This window comes from Heterodontus francisci, chromosome 13 (assembly GCF_036365525.1).
Source record: "Heterodontus francisci isolate sHetFra1 chromosome 13, sHetFra1.hap1, whole genome shotgun sequence".
In the NCBI taxonomy this organism is placed as follows: Eukaryota; Metazoa; Chordata; class Chondrichthyes; order Heterodontiformes; family Heterodontidae; genus Heterodontus; species Heterodontus francisci.
This window is the reverse complement of record NC_090383.1, coordinates 34,172,060-34,190,330: the sequence shown is the minus strand read 5'-3', so window position 1 is coordinate 34,190,330 and position 18,271 is coordinate 34,172,060. Positions and strand designations below refer to the sequence as shown.

General features: G+C 46.6%; 1 protein-coding gene and 1 pseudogene across 2 annotated transcripts in view; one reads left to right on the top strand and one right to left on the bottom strand.

Annotated features, from left to right (window-relative positions):
- si:ch211-140l13.3 (centromere protein J) overlaps positions 1-18,271 on the top strand; it is a 316,358-nt gene that overhangs the window by 231,670 nt on the left and 66,417 nt on the right. For both annotated transcript variants that reach the window (XM_068045779.1, XM_068045778.1), the window contains exons 12-13: positions 5,648-5,759; positions 9,477-9,580. In XM_068045779.1, the coding sequence (XP_067901880.1) occupies positions 5,648-5,759; positions 9,477-9,580 (216 nt within the window). The remainder of the gene's footprint in view (positions 1-5,647; positions 5,760-9,476; positions 9,581-18,271) is intronic.
- Positions 1,368-1,476, bottom strand: LOC137376826 (U2 spliceosomal RNA; annotated as a pseudogene).

Sequence of the window (18,271 nt, the reverse complement as noted above, 5' to 3'; positions counted from 1 at the left end):
GTCTTGTAGGCAGAGAGGATTGGGTTGTCCTCAGCTGCTTCCATCTGTTCCTCCTCGAAAACATCACAGCTCCCGGTCTCCCGGAGCTCAGGTGCGCCAGACGTGTCTTTGCTCCCGGTGTCGCAGAACTGAGATGCGTTGGCCACTTCGTTACGTGTGGGGCATTGGGGTTGGGGCACGCTGGGCCCATCACAGCTTCCAGTGCCCGGGGGCTGGGATGCTTTATCATCCATCTCGGAGTTCTGCCGCCTCTTTTGAAGGGGCTGTCGTTCCAGCATTTCCCCGTCCAGTGAAGAGGAGTTGTTGCAGTCTGATTCAGAAGAGAGCCTCCTCTTGCCACTGGTTTGGGTGGTGGCTTTGGGATGTTTTTTCTTTGTGGTTTTCCTCTGGACCACTTGCCACTGACCTGTTTGTCCATCTGCTGCCTCCTCCTCCATTGATTCTGTCTGTGGAGGAGGGGTTTCCGGGCGCTGGGTAGGTGCTGGGTCGTTGGTTTCAGCCGCCTCCCCTTCCTTCTCAGGTTGAAGTTCCTCACTGCGGAGAAGGTTGCTGGTCTCCTTTCGGACAGCGGACGCCTTCGTCGAACCTTCTCCCGGCCTATCCTTGGACCTTGCCGCCTGAGCATAGCTGAGGCAACGTTTGGGACAAGTCTTGTAGAGATGGCCTGCCGCACCGCACAAGTTGCAACACTTAGTCTGTTTACAGTCCTTGGTCTGATGGCCTCCTCCTTGCAGTTCTTGCAAACAACCGTGCTGCAGTTGGCTGCCATGTGACCAGATTTGCCACAGGTGCGGCAAACTCTGGGCTGCCCAGCGTAGACCAAAAAGCCTCGACTTCCCCCGATAGCGAAGCTGGAGGGAGGGTGGATGATGGCTCCACTGGGATCTACCTTCAAGGTCACCTTGACCTGCCGCTTGCTGGTCCAGATCCCAAAGGGGTCCTTGACATCAGTGCTGCTGCCGGCCACCTCGACGTACCTGGCGAGAAAGGTGAGTACATCCACCACCGGAACATGGGGGTTGTAGAGGTGAATCGTCACCACCCGGTCCCGTTGTGACGGAAGCGTGAAGAGCGGCTCCGCTGTGAGGATCGACAGTGGCGCCCGGTCCCCTTTCTCCTTGAACGCCTTCAGGAACTTGATGCATCCCGCCACGTTCCGGAACGTCACGTCGAAGTATCCACTGCTGGGGAAATCCTGCAGGCAGAAGACGTCCGTCGCTTGAAATCCGCAGCAATCGAAGAGAATTTTCTTGATGAAGAAGGTGCGATCGACCGGTGCATCTCCTTCCTTGTCCTTCACGACCACCCGAACGGTGTTGCGCACTCCCTGGCCCGAAGCTCGAAAATTGGTTATAGCCATTTTACTCAAAGCTTCCCCAGGATCAAAAGGCAATGATCATGGTCTCTTCTCAATCAAATAAGCACTGATAAGAACAGATACTACACTTGATCTTAGCCAAAAGGCCGAGAAGCGAAAATATAAACATAAATGGAAGTAATGGAACACTGTTTTTATGGGAGCTGCAAGTACCTTTTGGAATGCAAAATAGTGTCTGTGGAGTGCGCTCACTCTTCTTAGTGAAGGCGTTAGTGTGCACGCAGCTAACATCTGCCAGAAGTATGCAGAGCAGGCAAATCATGATGTCAGTCGTCGTGCAACACTGATTTGATGCCAGCATTGCAATTTTGGATCTCTATGCTCTAGCCTATATTTTCTCTTAAGCTTGCGCAGCTGAACATCTGCTAAGCAGAATGAAGGACCCTCCATCAGCACTATTTAAAGGGCTCATCAACTACTTACAGGTTAGTTGCTGGTTGATTTCTTCTGCTTGTTGCTACAATTCTACACATTTTTGGTGCATTCCATAGCTGTTTCAAGTTTCAAGTCTACAGGGAGTGGTGTGGCAGATGCTGAATACTTATTGCTGACTTCAAGTTTCTGCACAAACTGGTTGTTCCCAGATATAGGCCTTCTTCTTGGGACTGAGTATGACTGGGATAATGAACAGAGGCTATACAAAGAAAGACAAGCTGTTAGAAGAGGGAGAAGGAGGAGGCAAACAGCTCTCAGCAGGAGGTCAAATCCAGCCAGGGTGTCCAGGGATCAATTCTCCTGCCTAAACTTCAGCAACGACCACAGATGTCTGCGCTTCACTAAGGAGGTCGACACTGAAATCTGCCAACTGTTGCAGCCGTGAAGTCTCATGGTATCAGGTCAAACATGGGCAAGGAAACTTCCTTCTGATAACCACCTACCGCCTCCCTCAACTGATGAATCAATATTCCTCCATGTTGCACAGCACTTGGAGGAAGCACTGAGGATGGCAAGGGCACAGAATGTACTCTGTGTGGGGGACTTCAATGTCCATCACCAAGAGTGGCTCAATAGCACCACTACTGACCAAGCTGGCCGAGTCCTAAAGGACACAGCTGCAAGACTGGGTCTGCGGTAGGTGGTGAGGGAACCAACAAGAGGGAAAAATATACTTGACCTCATCCTGACCAATCTGCCTGCCACAGATGCATCTGTCCATGACAGTATTGATAGGAGTGTCCATTGCACAGTCCTTGTGGAGATGAAGTCCTGTCATGTTGTGTGGCACTAACACTGTGCTAAATGGGATAGATTTCGAACAGATCTAGCAATGCAAACCTGGCATCCATGAGGCGCTGTGAGCCGTCAGCAGCAGCAGAATTGTACTCAACCACAATCTGTAACCTCATAGCCCGGCATATCCCCACTCTACCATTATCATCAAGCTAGGAGACCAACCCTGGTTCAATGAAGAGTGCAGAAGGGCATGCCAGGAGCAGCACCAGGCATACCTCAAAATGAGGTATCAACCTGATGAAGATGCAACCACGGACTACTTGCATGCCAAACAGTGGAAGCAGCATGCGATAGACAAAGCTAAGCGATCACATAACCAACAGATCAGATCTAAGCTCTGCAGTCCAGCCACATCCAGTTGTGAATGGTGGTGGACAATTAGACGACTAACTGGAGGACATGACTCCACAAATATCCCCATCCTCAATGATGGGGGAGCCCAGCATATCAGTGCAAAAGATAAGGCTGAAGCATTTGCAACAATCTTCAACCAGAAGTGCAGAGAATCATCCATCTTGGCCTCCTCCTGAAGTCCCCAGCATCACAGATGCCAGTCTTCAGCCAATTCGATTCACTCCGCATGATATCAGTGAAACGACTGAAGCACTGGATACTGCAAAGGCTATGGGCGCTGACAATATTCTGGCAATAGTACTGAAGAACTGTGCTGCAGAACTTGTCACGCCCCTACCCAAGCTCTTCCAGTACAGCTATAACACTGGCATCTACCCGGCAATGTGGAAAATTGCCCAGGTATGCCCTGTACACAAAAAGCATAACAAGTCCAACCCAGCCAATTACCACCCCATCAATCTACTTTCAATCATCAGTAAAGTGATGGAAGGTGCCCTCGACAGTGCTATCAAGCAGCACTTGCTTAGCAATAGCCTGCTCAGTGACGCTCAGTTTGGGTTCCACCAGTGCCACTCAGCTCCTCACCTCATTACAGCCTTGGTTCAAACATGGACAAAAGAACTGAACTCAAGAGGTGAGATGAGAGTGACTGCCCTTGACATCAAGGCAGCATTTGACCGAGTATAGCATGAAGGAAACCTAACAAAACTGGAGTCAGTGGGAATTAGGGGGAAAACTCTTCGCTGGTTGGAATCGTACCTAGCACAAAGGAAGGTTGTTGTGATTGTTGGATGTCAATCATCTCAGCTCCAGGACATCACTGCAGGAGTTCCTCAGGGTAGTGTCCTAGGCCCAACCATCTTCAGCTGTTTCATCAATGACCTTCCTTCAGTCAAAAGGTCAGAAGTGGGAATATTCGCTGATGATTGCACAATGTTCAGTACCATTCGCGACTCCTCGGACACTGAAGCAATCTGTGCAGAAATGCAGCAAGACCCGGACAATTTTCAGGCTTGGGCTGATAAGTGACAAGTAACACTTGCGCCACACAAGTGCCAGGCAATGAACATGTTCAACAAGAGACAATCTAACCATCTCCCCATGACATTTGATGGCATTACAATCGGTGAATCCCCCACTATCAATATCCTGGGGGTTACCATTGACTAAGAAATGGAACTGGAGTAGCCATATAAATACCATGGCTACAAGAGCAGGTCAGAGGCTAGGAATCCTGTGATGAGTAACTCACCTCCTCACTCCTCAAAGCCTGTCCACCATCTACAAGGCACAAATCAGGAGTGTGATGAAATGCTCCACTTGCCTGGATGGGTGCTGCTCCAACAACACTCAAGAAGCTTGACACCATCCAAGACAAAGCAGCCCACTTGATTGGCACCCCATCCACAAACATTCCCTCCCTCCACCACCGATGCACAACGGCAACAATGTGTGCCATCTACAAGATGCACTGCAGCAATGGGCCAAGGTTCCTTAGATGGCACCTTCCAAACATACAACCTCTACCACCTAGAAGGACAAGGGCAGCAGATGCATGGGAACACCACCACCTGCAAGTTCCCATCCAAGCCACACATCATCCTGACTCGGAAGTATATTGCCATTCCTTCACTGTCGCTGCATCAAAATCCTGGAACTCCCGAACACTGTTGGTGTACCTGCACCACATGGACTGCAGCAGTTCAAGAAAACAGCTCACCACCACCTTCTCAAGGTCAATTAGGGATGGGCAATAAATGCTGGCCAAGCCAGCGACTGCTTCATTCCTTGAACAAATAAAAAAAACGTTTGGGAGCACAATTGTGGTAACATCAGCAGAAATCTGCCAGCAGTTGGGTCACCTTTTTCCTCTCTTCTCCCAGAAAGCTGTTGATGCAGGCCCCCAACACTGGAGGCCACTTTAAGAAATTAAAGAGAAAAAAACCTGACCCTGACCCGGTGAGTCCTACTTCTGCTTGTTTTGACAAGATATGGCTGGCCTCACCAGGCTTACCAGTGCCAATGTTTTGTCAGTTCCAGACATGAGGTCCAGGCATCAGGAAATCCAGCATTAGGGAGTCATTACCCTCCTTATGTCAAAGGCCATCTGGGATACTTGCACTTAAGGTTGAGAATTGGAGTATTCGGGTCTAACTGAGCTTGCAGCTGCTCCAGTGGAGTCTGACTGATATTTACAGCAGAAGTCTAGCAGAATGGCTGAAAAATGTTGGGGCCATTCTATAGATAAATAAAAAATTAGTATGTAAGGCTATTGTTTGGCTGAGGTGGTACCACCATTTGGTATTTTGATATGGAGTGGTAGGACACCAGTTCATTCCCATGTTTCACCGCATACCAAATTCCTGATCTTGACTACTGTAAGGCGGAAGTGCTAAGTGAAGATGAGGCACAACCTTATAGAAATGGAGAGAAAATGTGTGAGTGAGTCAGGCGAGGTTAACCTGGCAGCAGGCTCAAGAGCAGTCATAATAGATTCCTGGAAAGAGGTAATTACTTGCTTTCTTTGCTGGGTATAGTTGCATGGTGTGGAATAGGGAAGAAAAAATTGTAATAAAACAGTACAATGGGCAAAGAGAGAAAAATGAAGATAACCGCAGCATAGAAAGTCTTTATCACAAAATGCACTTCCTCTTTAAATCAGGTTATGCTCATCTGTTTTAGAGTATTCAGCGATGCACTTTGAATCGTCAAAGGGGACTTGAGGGGAAGTCATCTGCGTCAAGCTTAAATCTAAATGTGTTTCAAAGAGCAAATTCTGCTGGCCATGCAAAGGGTAAGACTCCTGATTTAATTTCAAGCAAAGTGAACCTAATTGTAATGTTTTAGAAATGTTTGTTGTTGATTATTAGACGACTGAGTTGCAAGGTAAACTCAGTAATGTTTGTAGTTACTACGTAGACCTGTGAATCATATCTGATGATTTTTTTTTATTTACTCCCTTTGTCTTGTTTTTTGTGGAAGTTGGTCCAGTTACAAATCTCTTGCTTCAGGGTGTTTTGTGAACAACTGAGTTCTGCAAATGTCTGCTTCTCCCAAAAGATGTTGAAACACCTGTTTAATCTCATCCATCAGAGCAACTGCTTTCCTTGGCATGGTATTTTTGTGCCATCAGGAACCATCATGTTTTGCATTAATGTATTTTTTTTGCCTGTTCTAAAATTGCTGACTTGTGCTTTAAAATAAAAGTTCCCAAGATGTGGGCAATGCTGACAAGGCTGCATTTATTTCCCATTTCTAGTTATCCTGAGAAGATGAACATTAGTCAAACAGACAAGAGTCACATGTAGGGCAAACTGGGGCAGCAGTTTCCCTTCCCTGGTGGACATTAGTGATTAGTAGATTTTAATGATAGCCTTCATGGTCATTTTTTATGGTGCTATTCCAAAAATGAGTAGGTTTCATAAATTTAATCTCATTACTTGCTTTGGTGGAATTTGAATTTATGACATAGAATCATTACAGCAGAGAAGGAAGCTATTCGGCCCATCCAGTCCATACTTGCTCTCTGTAGAGCAATTCAGTCAGTCCCATTCCCTAGTTGTTTCCCTATAACATCTGGGTTGCTAGCCTTGAAGTTTAAATGGGACTCAAAATGAAGGTATGAATTATGGGGGTGTCTGGACAGAGAAGTTGGAGCCCTTATCTGGCTGATATTCATACATACTCTGCACACTTACTTTAATTCCTCTCATGTTGCATCCATTCCACTTTTGACTGGGTGTTGTTTGGCTTGAACACCTGGTTAGCTACTTTGCGATTGGATTTCTGAGTGGCCTACACCTCCTTCATGCTCTTCACTTTCCCTTACTCTTCCCCTTTACCTGCAGCTGTCTAGAATTGCCCTGATGATCATGTGGGGCCGTTAAATTGTCCAAAGAATGTCTTTGGCAGTGATATGGGATTTTCGTTGGTGACCTGTTCATTTGATTGACTGAGAAACATCACTGTCTGTTATATAACGTGATAACGTTAGCAAGGTCTTTGGTTGACTCACGGTGGATTTTCTATAGGTCTTCACAATATGTGTCCAGGTATACTCCATTCTGCCTGACTGGTTGGCACTGCCATGTTGTTGGGGCAAATGGAGCTGGATCATCATGGGAGATTTTGAAAGGGATACCCTTGTTCTGAATGAAATCCCTGGCTGAATCTGGCATGGTGAAGGGGATTGGAGTACAGTCACCAATATTTTGAGTTATTCTGCATAAAATGCCTCTACTTCAAGGGCGAGTTTAACCTCATCAAAATCCTGTTTCAAAGCTGGAAGAAAGACATAAAAATATCAATATTCAACCACCTGAAGCTTTCATTCTCCCTTAGTCCTGCCTTTGGTTATATGGTCTCTTTGGACTGAAATTTGTGTACCCAGATCACAAAGTCTATTGGGTGATTCAGGTCCAAATACATGGGGGCAAGGATTCTTTGATCGTTTCCAGTGTTAATGGCCCAGTTTTAGGTCAAGGTGCATGGGAATTTCAAAGTTTCAGATATTGTTGCACAGTCCCCCTATTAAGGCCATCTGCTTTTAATGAACATTTACTGACTTCGATTATGCAGATTTTCTGAGCAGCCAGGTTTGTTATGTCTGCTTCACAGGTCTCAAGCTCATTAATGTGGTGTTCTGCCTGGGTATTTGTATCATGAAATTTATGCATTCCATTTTATGTTTCTAACTACTGTTGAGAAATTCCCATGTCTTTTTCATAATTGTGCGAGTAGGGTATTGTTATTTGGAGCTGTTTTCCGCTTGAGGGTCTGTGTCTGTGCATGTTGTCTGCTGTGTGGTTGAAGCACTTTCATACTTTAGCCAACCCATGGATCATTTGTAGGACTGAGGGTTCTGGATGTTAGCATCTCAGTGAAGTCTGTTTCTTATTATCCATGCAGTGGGTTTTTCCTCTGTGGTCACGGAGGTCATACATCACATTGTGTCCTGGAGGCTGTTGATACACTGTTAGGCACTGATTGCTGCACGATGGGCACATCCCTTGACCACCCTATGGTACAGGGAGTTCAGAGAGCCCTAGCTGATGGTCTTTCGAAGAAGGCTGCAGTCACAGGTTCTTGAAATTTGAGAGATTGACCTAGGAGGGAAAGGTGCTGCTGAGAATGTGCTCTGCAGCTCCTCTAACTTGTCCATTAGTTTCCAATTTAGGGAGATCATCAGGCTTCAGGTCCACCATGTGTAACCCTGTAGCAACCAGTCGTCCTGTCTGCAAGTTCCCTTGCCATCCCTGACTACCAGATTGGCTGTTTCCTTCAATGCTGAATCTGCCAGTTGTACTTTGGCATTTGAGTGTTACCTGTTAGCAGTACTTACTGCCAGGTCTGGCTGGTATCAGGAGAAGATCTTCGTTGAAGGTTCGTGCATTATTTTATTCCCAGTTGTTTGCTTCAATGCTGAATCTACTGATTAGACTTTGGCTGTTCAGCACTTCTCGCTTGAAGCGTGCTGTGGGGTCTGACTTTGAAACAGAAAGTAACACTGCTTTAAGCGCATCCTTTCCCTAGACTGGCTGATCAGCTCTAAGCTTCAATGCTGGGTCAGCTGGCAGGATTTTAAAGATCGAGCACTTCTTGTTTAAAGGTTCAGTAGGGGCCCTGGATTAGGAATGGGAGAGGTTGTTCCTTCCAGGTTTTGGCGAAGAACTATGTGAAGTAGCTGGGCGCCTGTATATCAGCCACTAGCACAATCCCTGTACTTATTGACACCCATAATGACTCACCAGAGAAGCAAGACCTCTTACATAAAAGCAAAATATTGTGGATACTGGAAATCTGAAATGAAGACAAAAAGTGCTGGAAATGCTCAACAGGTCTGGCAGCATTTGTGGAGAGAGAAACAGAGTTAGCGTTTCAGGTCTGTGACCTTTCATCAGGACTCAAAAAAATAGAAAGCAAGAACTCTTCCTTCTTTCACTATAGAGCAAGACAAAGGGGTGAGACAGGTGCTCCATGAGATACAAGGTTATTGGAAGTAAGACTAAGGCCTGTTACTGGCAGGGTAGCTGCAAGACAAGGGGTGCAGTTCTGTGGGTTTCTTTTTCTCTTAATTTTAGAGGTGAGGGGGTCTGACCTTACTTTGCAATTGCTTGGTCAGCAAGTGCTTAGTTTCACATTCATCCTCCTGGACCTATCAGTGAGATTTAATTCAAACATTGGTGTCAGGTTCTGAAACTGCTAGCTGGCCAAGGAGCACCCTCCTCTTTGCTGAGTGCTTACCCCAGATGACCCAGCAGAGGTCAGGAAATGGATAGGAAAAGTTAGCTCCTCCCACTCAAAGTTGCACCATGCTTCTGCTTAGTGTAAAATACCATTGGGTTGGTAACTGCAGGTTATTGTACATATCAACATTTGTCAAAATCACTTAGATACTCAGCTGTCCAAACATTAAAGTCTTGATACATGCACGGAAATTACATTAAAAGATGTTAATAACCTTCTTTAATTACATTGGAAATATATTAATAACCTCCTCTAATTATTTTAGGTGTTCAGTCTTCGAATTCAGGTAGCTCAGAGGATAATTCCTGCATGTATTTGCAAACCACAGACCATGTGTCCAGGTCCCAAAGTAACACTGCTAAACTACAGGTAACTGAAAACATCAAACCATTAAAACTGCACAGCCCATGAATAGGCTTTTACAGTTTAAAACGTAAGGATTTAAATAAATTGGTTATTAAAAATAGTATTTGTGATGTATATATTTTCTAACTTGCCACTGTGAACAATGCTGTATTGTTTATTGTGGGTTGGAGGAAAATTGCCAATTTTGCTTTATTTTACTTTTTTTAGTAGTAAGTTTTTCTAGATCTGAACAACTGCCAGTCAAAATGATGACTGGCAGGTATTTCTGTGTTTTCAAATTGGTGAAACATGATTTTGACAGCAGGAAAGGTAGAAAACTGCTAAGTCACAATGCGATTACATTAGTGCTGATTTCTCAAGTCAAATTCTCCTCCTCACAAACTGCAGACTCACTTGGTAATCAGTGTAGATGCTGACAGATGCCGTTGGCCAAATGGGGAATCTAAAGGAAAGAGTAAAATGTCATCATGAATGGCTTCGTGTCCTTGTGAATTTGTCAGGCCCAGTTTAAAGACACTAATGTGGGGGTGGTAATAGATGGCTCATGCAGTGGCTGCACTCTCAATGTCAAATCAATCAAATGCCAATGACCAATGATCCTCCTGTCTTCATATGGAAATAACATTTGCGCCACACAAGTGCCAGGCAATGACGATCTCCAACAAAAAAGAGCATCTAACCGTCTCCCCTTGACATTCAACGGCATTACCATCAACATCCTGGGCATTGCCATTGACCAGAAACTGAACTGGATCAGTCATATAAATATTGCAGCTACAAGAGCAGGCCAGAGACTGGGAATTCTGCAGCAAGTAACTCACCTCCTAACTCCCCAAAGCCTGTTCACCATCTACAAAGCACAAATCAGGAGTGTGATGAAATACTCTCCACTTGCCTGGATGAGTGCAGTTCCAACAACACTCAAGAAGCTCAACACCATCCAGGACAAAGCAGCCCACAGAATCGGCACCCCATCCATCACCTTAAGCAATCACTCCCTCCAACTCGGGTGCACAGTGGCTGCAGTGTGTATTATCTACAAGATGCACTGCAGCAACTCGCCAAGCCTTCTTTGACAGCATCTTCCAAACCCGCAATCTCTACCATCTAGAAGGACAAGGACAGCAGACACATGGGAACACCACCACCTACAAGTTCCCCTCCAAGTCACACATCATCCTGACTGAGAACTATATCGCTGTTCCTTCACTGTCACTGGGTCAAACATCTGGAACTCCCTCCCAAACAGCACTGTGGTTGTACCTACACCAGATGAACTGCAGCAGTTCAAGAAAGCGGCTCACCACCACCTTCTTAAGGGCTATTAGGGATGGGCAACAAATGCTGGCCTTTCCAGCAACACCCACATCCCATGAAAGAATAAAAAAAATGAGAGTTTACTTGAAGGTGCATATCAGTGAGATATTGAACATATTGGATAAAGAGATTGGACTGGCATCAGAATGATCAATCTGCATTTAATGGTCAAACAAACACACCAACTCTTGTAAATACATAGGGCTGAACTTTACCAAATATGAGGACTTACTGACATCGGACCCAAATAGGGTGGCGTGACGAATTGGATTGGAGGCAGGACACGGAAGTGTATTTTCCTGCTCGCATCCAATTAACAGCCAGCAGGCATGGAGCCAGCCAATATTAAGGGGGTATCCAACACCGCCATATTTAAAGGCATCACCAAAAGAGGCATCTGGAAGGAAGAGGATGCAAGGGTTGTGTGCCCAACAATGGCTGCAGTGAGAGGCAGAATGGCACCCAGGTTCAGTGATGCCTCCCTGAAGGTATTTCTCCAGGCAGCAAGGGCACGGTGGGAGGTGCCTTTTCCACTTGACAGGAGGAAGAATCCAGAAAGCCTCACTGAGATGCCGTGGATTGAGGTCACAGAAGAGGTCAACAGTGGCAGGGTAGTTGCATGGACTTGGTTGCTGTGCCGAAAGTGATTCAATGCCCTGCTGAGATCTGAGAGTGGACCTCTTTATACCAAACTTGCACCCCTAGATATCACAAAAGGTGCTAATGCAATGTGAGATGAGGTTAAGGACCCTGACATCGGGCATGACCAGCGAGACACATAGTTGCCTCACAACAGAGGCCCCTGGTCAGTCTGCATTGATTGCTGCATTACCAATACTAAATCTCCCCAAGCAGCAGGCCTCGCAGTGGCACAATGCAAGACCTGGAAACTGGCACAAAGACCAGGGTGTATATTTGTGTTTGCAGGAGAAGCGGGCTCAAAATGTCAGGGAGCGGAGACGAACTGGAGGAGAATTGCCATTTCTAGTGGTATTAATGCCGGTGTTGGAGGAGGAATTGGAGGAGGAGTCATAGCAAGACAGCCTGTCGCTGAGTGTGAGGAAGCTGTGGAGGCCACAGAGAGTGAGTTTCTTCATGGAAGTAGCAGTAATCCTTATGACATGCACTACGGATAGCGCCCCTGTGGCCAGTGATGATCACACGGAGCTTCAAATGCAGAACATGTAGAAGGAGTCGGTAGAAAGTACTGTGCCCTAACATCACTCTTGTCTCTCTTGCAGGTCATGAAGCAGATGGGACATCGACAAGGGAGCAGTGGCTACTTCAGAGGAGCAGAGAACGAACAGCCATCTGAACAGACATTGTCATATCATTCTGGCACACCCTCTACCAGTGCAGATACTCATACGTCAGTAGGCGTTTGCACACAATTAGAAGGGGTGGCACCAGTGCATGGTACAGAAGCGCACAAGCAGCTAATGGAGGCAGCGACAGCTGTGGTCACTCTTCATCAGAGGACTGAAGAAGGGCCCGGTGGTGCTCAGCTTCAAGCAGATGGCGAGCCTTGGAAGTCTCATCAAAACAACAGATGCTGGATTTGCAGCCTGAAATGTGTACAAATCTGTCTTTGTTCGCAGAGGCTCTTAACTCCCATGGATGGATGATGGAGGAGCCCATCCATGCCATGAGTAGCTCTATGTCTCTGGCTTATGAGCGTACGGCCTCCTCCATCAAGAAAGTGGCACGTGGACAAATGTGCCTGAGATACCTGAAACCCTCGCCAGGGGTCAAGCACTCCAGGAGCACAGGTGGGACTTGAAAGGGTAGAGGAACGGCTGCCTGAAGCCCCTGGGGGCTCCTGTCAGGGCACTCCTACCATCGGTGGCAGCTCCTCGGCCCCTTGGACGGTGTCATCAATGCTTCCTGAAGCTGCGATGACAGAGGCTGCTCCTGCACAGATGCAGTTGGTCCCCCAGGTGGCCTTCAAGGCCTTAGCCACCCAGGGAATGAACATTACGGTCATCTAAAGCACTGGAGCAGAAAGGCAAGCAGCCTGCCTCCACCTCAGCTGCATGCACTGGGCAGTGCAATATTAGGAGCGCTCACAATTGTATGTGTAAAACCATCCAGTTGCACTTGGATCTCACTGGGTGATAGTTTATTGTGTAAGGGAAAAGATCTGTAACAATGTAGTAAATGAAAGGTGATGTTTTTCTTCAGCTAAGGTCTGGAGTTCTCACTTCTGCACCATTGGGCCATTACCAGTTGGTGATCTATTGAGGAGGAGGTAAGAAGAAGGTCTGGATTGCATAAGGGCAATGGTGAGTGTATGCCTTGGTATCCTGTCATGTCGGACCAACTGAGCTAGTAAGGCCATTCAAGGAAAGGCTGACAAGGATGTGTCAGGGAGATAATTGAAGCGCATATATAAGCATTTAAGGTTGGCTCAGGAGAAATGTGCCCGTATGAGTGATTCGCATGTCTATTTGGCATGCATGTTGCTGGCTATTGGCATTGCCACCTCAGGTGCATTATCATTGTCGGTGTGGTCTGGAGCCCCCTCCAGATCTTCCTCTGGAGCACCAAGTTGTGCTGAGCACAACATACCACCATGACACTTGAGACCCTTGATGGTGCTGTTGGCCTTCTCAATGGATGCCCTTGAAGTCGCGTGGCAGTGGCTATAGGTGTCCTCTGCCTTTGTGTTGGGCTGCTGCACAGTTGTAAGGAGCCATCTGTTAAGAATGCAGCCCTTGTCACCCAGTATCCATCCATGGAACCATTCAGGTGGCCTGAAAAGCTGAGACATATGAGACTGTCTCAGGATGTAAGTCGTGACAGCTTGCCGGGAACCCTGCACATATCTGCAGGATCCTTTTATGGTGGTCGTGTACTAGCTGCTCTGCAGGAGTCTTGATGGCCACATGCATGCAGTCGATGATCCCATGCACTTGGGGAAATCCAGCAATGGCCCAGAATCCAACCGCCCTTTCAGCCTGACTGGCCTGATCTGTGTGAAAGCTTATGTATTGGCCTGCCATTTGGTATAAGGCATCCATGACCAGTTTGATGGGCCGCTGGCTCAGAGATCCCATAGATCTCCCCAGAGGATCCCTGGAATGATCCTGAGGCATTAACATTGAGGGCCATGGTGATCCTCACCACCACATCCCAGTGGCCTCACATCTTCCTCCAGCATTGCCCACAGCTCTGACACTACCTGCCTGGACAGCCTCAGTCCTTATAGACACTGATACCCCAACATCTCCATATAGCTGAATCTTCGCCGGTAGATCCTTTAGGTAGCATAATGTCTTCTGCGACCATCAGCCTTCAATTGTGGCCATCTCCGCCCTCCACTTCACATTCCCTATCTCCATTATGCGCCTGATTGTCCTCTGGGTGTTGCTGCTCTGCTCCCTCTCTCTTTCCCTTTCTGTCTCTCTTGCTCTCTTTCATTCTCCTCCTCACTGGAGGAGTCAGAATCTGAGTGCATGAGATCCGTTGCTAAATGCTGAACTCAGGTCTGAAAGCCTCTCAATCTCCTAACTCTGCCTGCATGTGTTGCACCTTGGAGAGGCTCTTCTATATCTTGGCTCCGATGATTTCAACCACTTGGCAGTGCCTCCAACTTCTCTATCCCATGCTTTAATGCCTCTCGCCCTTCTTGTTTTAAAACACTGCTGCTCTCAATGGATTTTAGTTCCAGCCACCACTCACCTGCCGCTGAGCTCTCGCCTCCCTGTAGCTGATGAGCCGCTGAAGTTCCATGGATCCCATGCGCCCCGGTAAAATGTGAAAAGCTGCTGAAAATTGCAGTCAATTGGCTTTTTAACAGGCTAATTTGCCTGTGCGCCGCCACTACACGCATTCCCAACCCCACCGCTCGCCCACCCAACAGCCTCTAGAAAAATTGGCCTGCAGCGGGGTCACATTGGAGTTTTTTTGTAACAGGTTCCCCCGCCATTTTATAGGTCACCACCCCTCCCATCTCCCAACCTCCAATCCTATCATCCAGTGGCCAGTAAAATTCAGTCCAAAAAGTACAAACCCAAAATTAACAAAATACCATCGGCAGTCTACAGAAACAAATCGATGAAGTAATTTAAACATATTATTGTATTTACAGGCTGCTCAACATTGCTTCACCATTCGGATAAGTTACACAATATTCTAACAGACATGTTACTTGCCTGTAATGGGCAAGAAACTGCACAGATTATAATTAAATAAAATGGTTCTTTTCTGTAAACAATTTTGAGTGGTTTGGTAAGTTACCCAGTGTTACTTAGTTTTCACTTGTATGGTTTGTTAAGAGTCTACTTGTAAATCTGGGTGGGTAGGATAATGAGTAACTCCTATTTAAAATTGCAGATGATAGGGAACATACGAAACACTATCTTCATTCACTTTTAAAAAGAACAATTCTGTTTTCTTCTTTTTAAAATAAAATTATTGTAGACAGTAGGCCCTTAAGGATTGTGTTTTTTGTTTTACTAGGGATTCAGGCTCTGAGATATTGCAATTTCCAGTCAATGGACATGCTATGTTACTGGGGTGTATTTAGCTGAATACTTGTGGCCGTCAAGAGGAGGCCAAGATGGGGTCTTAAGCGGCAACATTGGTTTAACCTTCATTAGAGGAGTGCAGGAAGAGCAGTATTAGCTGATTTAGGAGAGAAGGACAGAAGTGTGAGGAGGGCTCTCAGATGAAGGGCCAATATACCCAGGGTCTTCAGAAAGCACTCGTCCTGCACATGACCCATCAGGAAGCTGCACTTTACCAAGGAGATCGTCACAGAGATCTATGGCCTCGTGGAATGAAGACTCAGACATTGCATCACAGACAGAACTGCATTGCACAGCTGCGCTTAATTTTTATTCTACTGTGACCTTCCACACTGCCACAGGTGATTTAAGTCACATCTCACAATCCTCTGTGTACTTCTGCATAAGGGAGGTTTTTGTGGCTCTATAGGCTCTGAGGAATGACTATATATCATTCCTATTGCCAGAGAAGACCAGAAGCAGACAGCTCTGTGATTCAACAAGATTTCAGGATTCCCCATGGTCCAGGGAGCCATTGATTGTACACATATAGCCATGCAAACCCTTCATCTAAACTTGGAGGTCTTCAGAGATAGGAAGGAATTCCACTCCCTCCATGTTCAACTTCTCTGAGACAACCAGCAATGCATCATGCAGCAGAATGCCTGCTATCCAGTCATCCATCCCACAGATTCTTGAGCCCCAAAGTAATGTACATGCCCAGCTACTATGTGACAAGGAATATACCCTCTGATGCAATAACTCTGCCGAGAAACCCCAGACATCAGCTGAGCATTCATATAATGAGAGACATTCAGCCACCAGGAATATCATTGAGCAGATTCTTGCGGTCCTCAGCAGAGGTTTAGATACCTTGACCGGTCAGCAGGTACCCTTCAGTACTCAGCTGAAAAGGTGACTGGATCTATGGTGATATTCTGCAAGCTGCACCAACTGGCAATCATGAGAGACCATCTGTTGCAACCAACAATTGTGCTAGAGGGTCAAGCTCAGGAGCCGGCAGAGGAACAGGACCAGGGTGAGCATCAGAAGCTTCCAGGTAGGTGTCCTGCATGCTGGAAGGGACGCTTGTCTGCCATCTAATTGTAGAGCACTTTTGAGAGATGTGCTCCAAAATCAGAGTCTGGAGCACTGTTACACATGATGTACCTTCCACAACTTAGGATCCATCAGGCAGTCCATCACCTGCACGCAACTCGTTCAACACCTTCCCCATGAAGATCACTGTAAAAAAAAAAGACTGCTTCCACCGCCACCCAGCTACCATTATCATTGTTTATAAATATCACAAACAAACAAAGCAAACATGAAAGAATGAACAGTACTTACACATAGTAAACTAGTCACCTTGTTGCTTACCCTTAGTGGATATCTGTAAGTACTTTTGTGCAAACTAGTGCTTGTACAAAGTGCACCTCCTGTGGCAACTGCAGGAGAGATGGAAGGCTGCTGAGAATATGAGGAGGCCAGTTCAGATTTTTCTGATATGGCCTTCAATGCAAGCTGCAATGACAGCAGTGGAGCTGCAACCTCAGTCATCACATGCTGCATGTCAGGCTCCACAGGGTGCAGACCGGAAGAGGCCAGTCTCTCCACACAGTACACAATGGGTTCCAGGCTCTGCATCCAGCCATGAGTCAAGGTGGTGGTAGACTCCTCCATCTCCCTAGACATAACCCATAAAGCCTTCAGCAATGCTCTCTGTTACACCAAGCATTTGGTTTGTTATACCCATCAGCCTTCTTCTGAAGTTTGGCCCTGTGAGGTTCTCATCTGACTCCTCTACAGCAGACCTGGTATGTAACCTTTCCCCTCTGGAAAGGTGGCATCTGTGGTGTCTCTTCCACCCTGTGTAACTGTTGCTCGCGAATAGCTGCTGCATTCCATTATGAAGATCTTTCTTCTAAGTTTCATTCATGGGATGTGGGTATTTCTGGCAAGGCCAGCACTTATTGCCCATTCCTAATTTCTCTTGAGAAAATGGTGTTGAGCCACCTTCTTGAACCATTGCAGTCCATGTGGTACAGTCACAATGCTGTTTGGGAGGGAGTTCCAGGAGTTTGACCCAGCCAACGGTGAAGGAACTGCGATGTATTCCCAAACCAGGATGCTGTGTGACTTGAAGGGGAACTTGCACATGATGGCGTTCCCACGAAATTGCTGCCCTTGTTCTTCTAGGTGATAGGTGTCATGAGTTTGGAAGATGATGTCAAAGAAGTGTTAGCGAGTTTCCACAGTTCATCTTGTACACACTGTCAGTAGTGGAGGGAGTGATTGATTAAGGTGGTGGGTGGGGTGTCAATTAAGTGAGCTGCTTTGTCCTGTATGATGTCGAGCTTCTTGAGTGTTGTTTGAGCTGCACTATTCCAGGCAAGTGAAGAATATTCCATCACACTCCTGACTTGTGCCTTGTAAAGGCTTTGGGGAGTCAGGATGTGAGTTACTCGCTGCAGAATTCCTAGATTCTGACCTGCTCTTGTAGCTACAGTATTTAATGGATTTATTTTTCATTCATTCATGGGACATGAGAGTTTGTTGTGCATCCTTAATTTCCCTTAAGAAGCTGGTGGTGGGCAGCCTTCTTGAACCACTGCAGTCCAAATGGTGTGAGTATACCCACAGTGCTATTCGGAAAGGAGTTCCAGGATTTTGAGCCAGCAACAGTGAAGGAGCAGTGGTATAGTTCCAATTCAGGATGCTCTGTGGCTTGGCAGGGAACTTGCAGGTGGTGATATTCCCATGCGTCTGCTGCCCTTGTCCTTCTAGATGGTAGAGGTTGTGTGTTTGGAAGGTGCTGTCGAAGGAGGTTTAGCAAGTTGCATCTTGTAGATTGTACACGTCGCTGCCA